At 41.2% G+C, this 809-nt stretch overlaps 1 protein-coding gene across 1 annotated transcript in view; it reads right to left on the bottom strand.

Moving 5' to 3' along the window:
• LOC119586270 overlaps positions 1 to 707 on the bottom strand; it is a 7,810-nt gene extending 7,103 nt beyond the window's left edge. The window contains exon 1 of the mRNA XM_037934974.1: positions 129 to 707. Within this exon, the coding sequence (XP_037790902.1) occupies positions 129 to 372 (244 nt within the window). The 5' untranslated portion in view covers positions 373 to 707. The remainder of the gene's footprint in view (positions 1 to 128) is intronic.
• Positions 708 to 809: the final 102 nt, after the last annotated feature.

Genomic DNA, 809 nt, shown 5'->3' with positions numbered 1-809 from the left:
ATATGCTTAAGTGTTCCTCAGCTTTTAGCTGGATCACAATGTTCCCTGTAGATCATGAAGGCAAAGATGATTAATATTCATGGTCACTCCCCTCCAGATATCAGGTAAATGAAAATCAACACACATACCTGCCATGACCTGTTGAGAGGCGATGGCATCCTTCAGCACAGCACCTCTGCCTCGGGAAACACATGTAGCGCCAAGTGCATTTGTATTTTTTACAATTTGGGTGTAAGAAAGGGTTGCAGAACTTGGAGTTTTAGTGTGGTCGTTTGACGGAATTTCCCTCAAGAGACTTTCACTGTTATTATCATGCCTCTTTATTCCTGAAATTCTGCTTGGGTGTTTCTCCATCTTTCTCCTTCCGTTCATGGGAGGTGGAGTGATCTAAATTTCATCAATTCCTTGAGCTGTTGGCTTCTTAAAAAGGTGATGTTTGAGCACTTTGTCCTGAATTTTCCCTGGGAATGGTCATTACACCATGAAGTTCGCCGTTATATCGCATACACATACACTTTTTTCTTCTTCCACTTACTCTAATTAGAACAAATTTGTTGCTATTGTTTTCAGCAAGGGTACAGTTTCACTCAATTAAAATCTCTTGTCTCGTCGTCATATTCTGACAGGCACTACGGTATAAAATCTGTTAAAAATAAGACGTCGCATTCGTTTGTTTGGCTGTCCCTTCACCCTGTTTGTCTGCGTCCCGTTTTCTAATTGGCCTCCCTTGTTTCACCGCCTCGCCCGGACGCTCATATAACGCAGGATGGAATGATACATGGTATAAATATATATACATACATTTGAAT

Source organism: Penaeus monodon, chromosome 21 (genome assembly GCF_015228065.2).
Source record: "Penaeus monodon isolate SGIC_2016 chromosome 21, NSTDA_Pmon_1, whole genome shotgun sequence".
NCBI classification, from domain to species: domain Eukaryota; kingdom Metazoa; phylum Arthropoda; class Malacostraca; order Decapoda; family Penaeidae; genus Penaeus; species Penaeus monodon.
The sequence above is the reverse complement of the archived record's forward strand: the minus strand, read 5'-3'. Positions and strand labels throughout refer to the sequence as shown.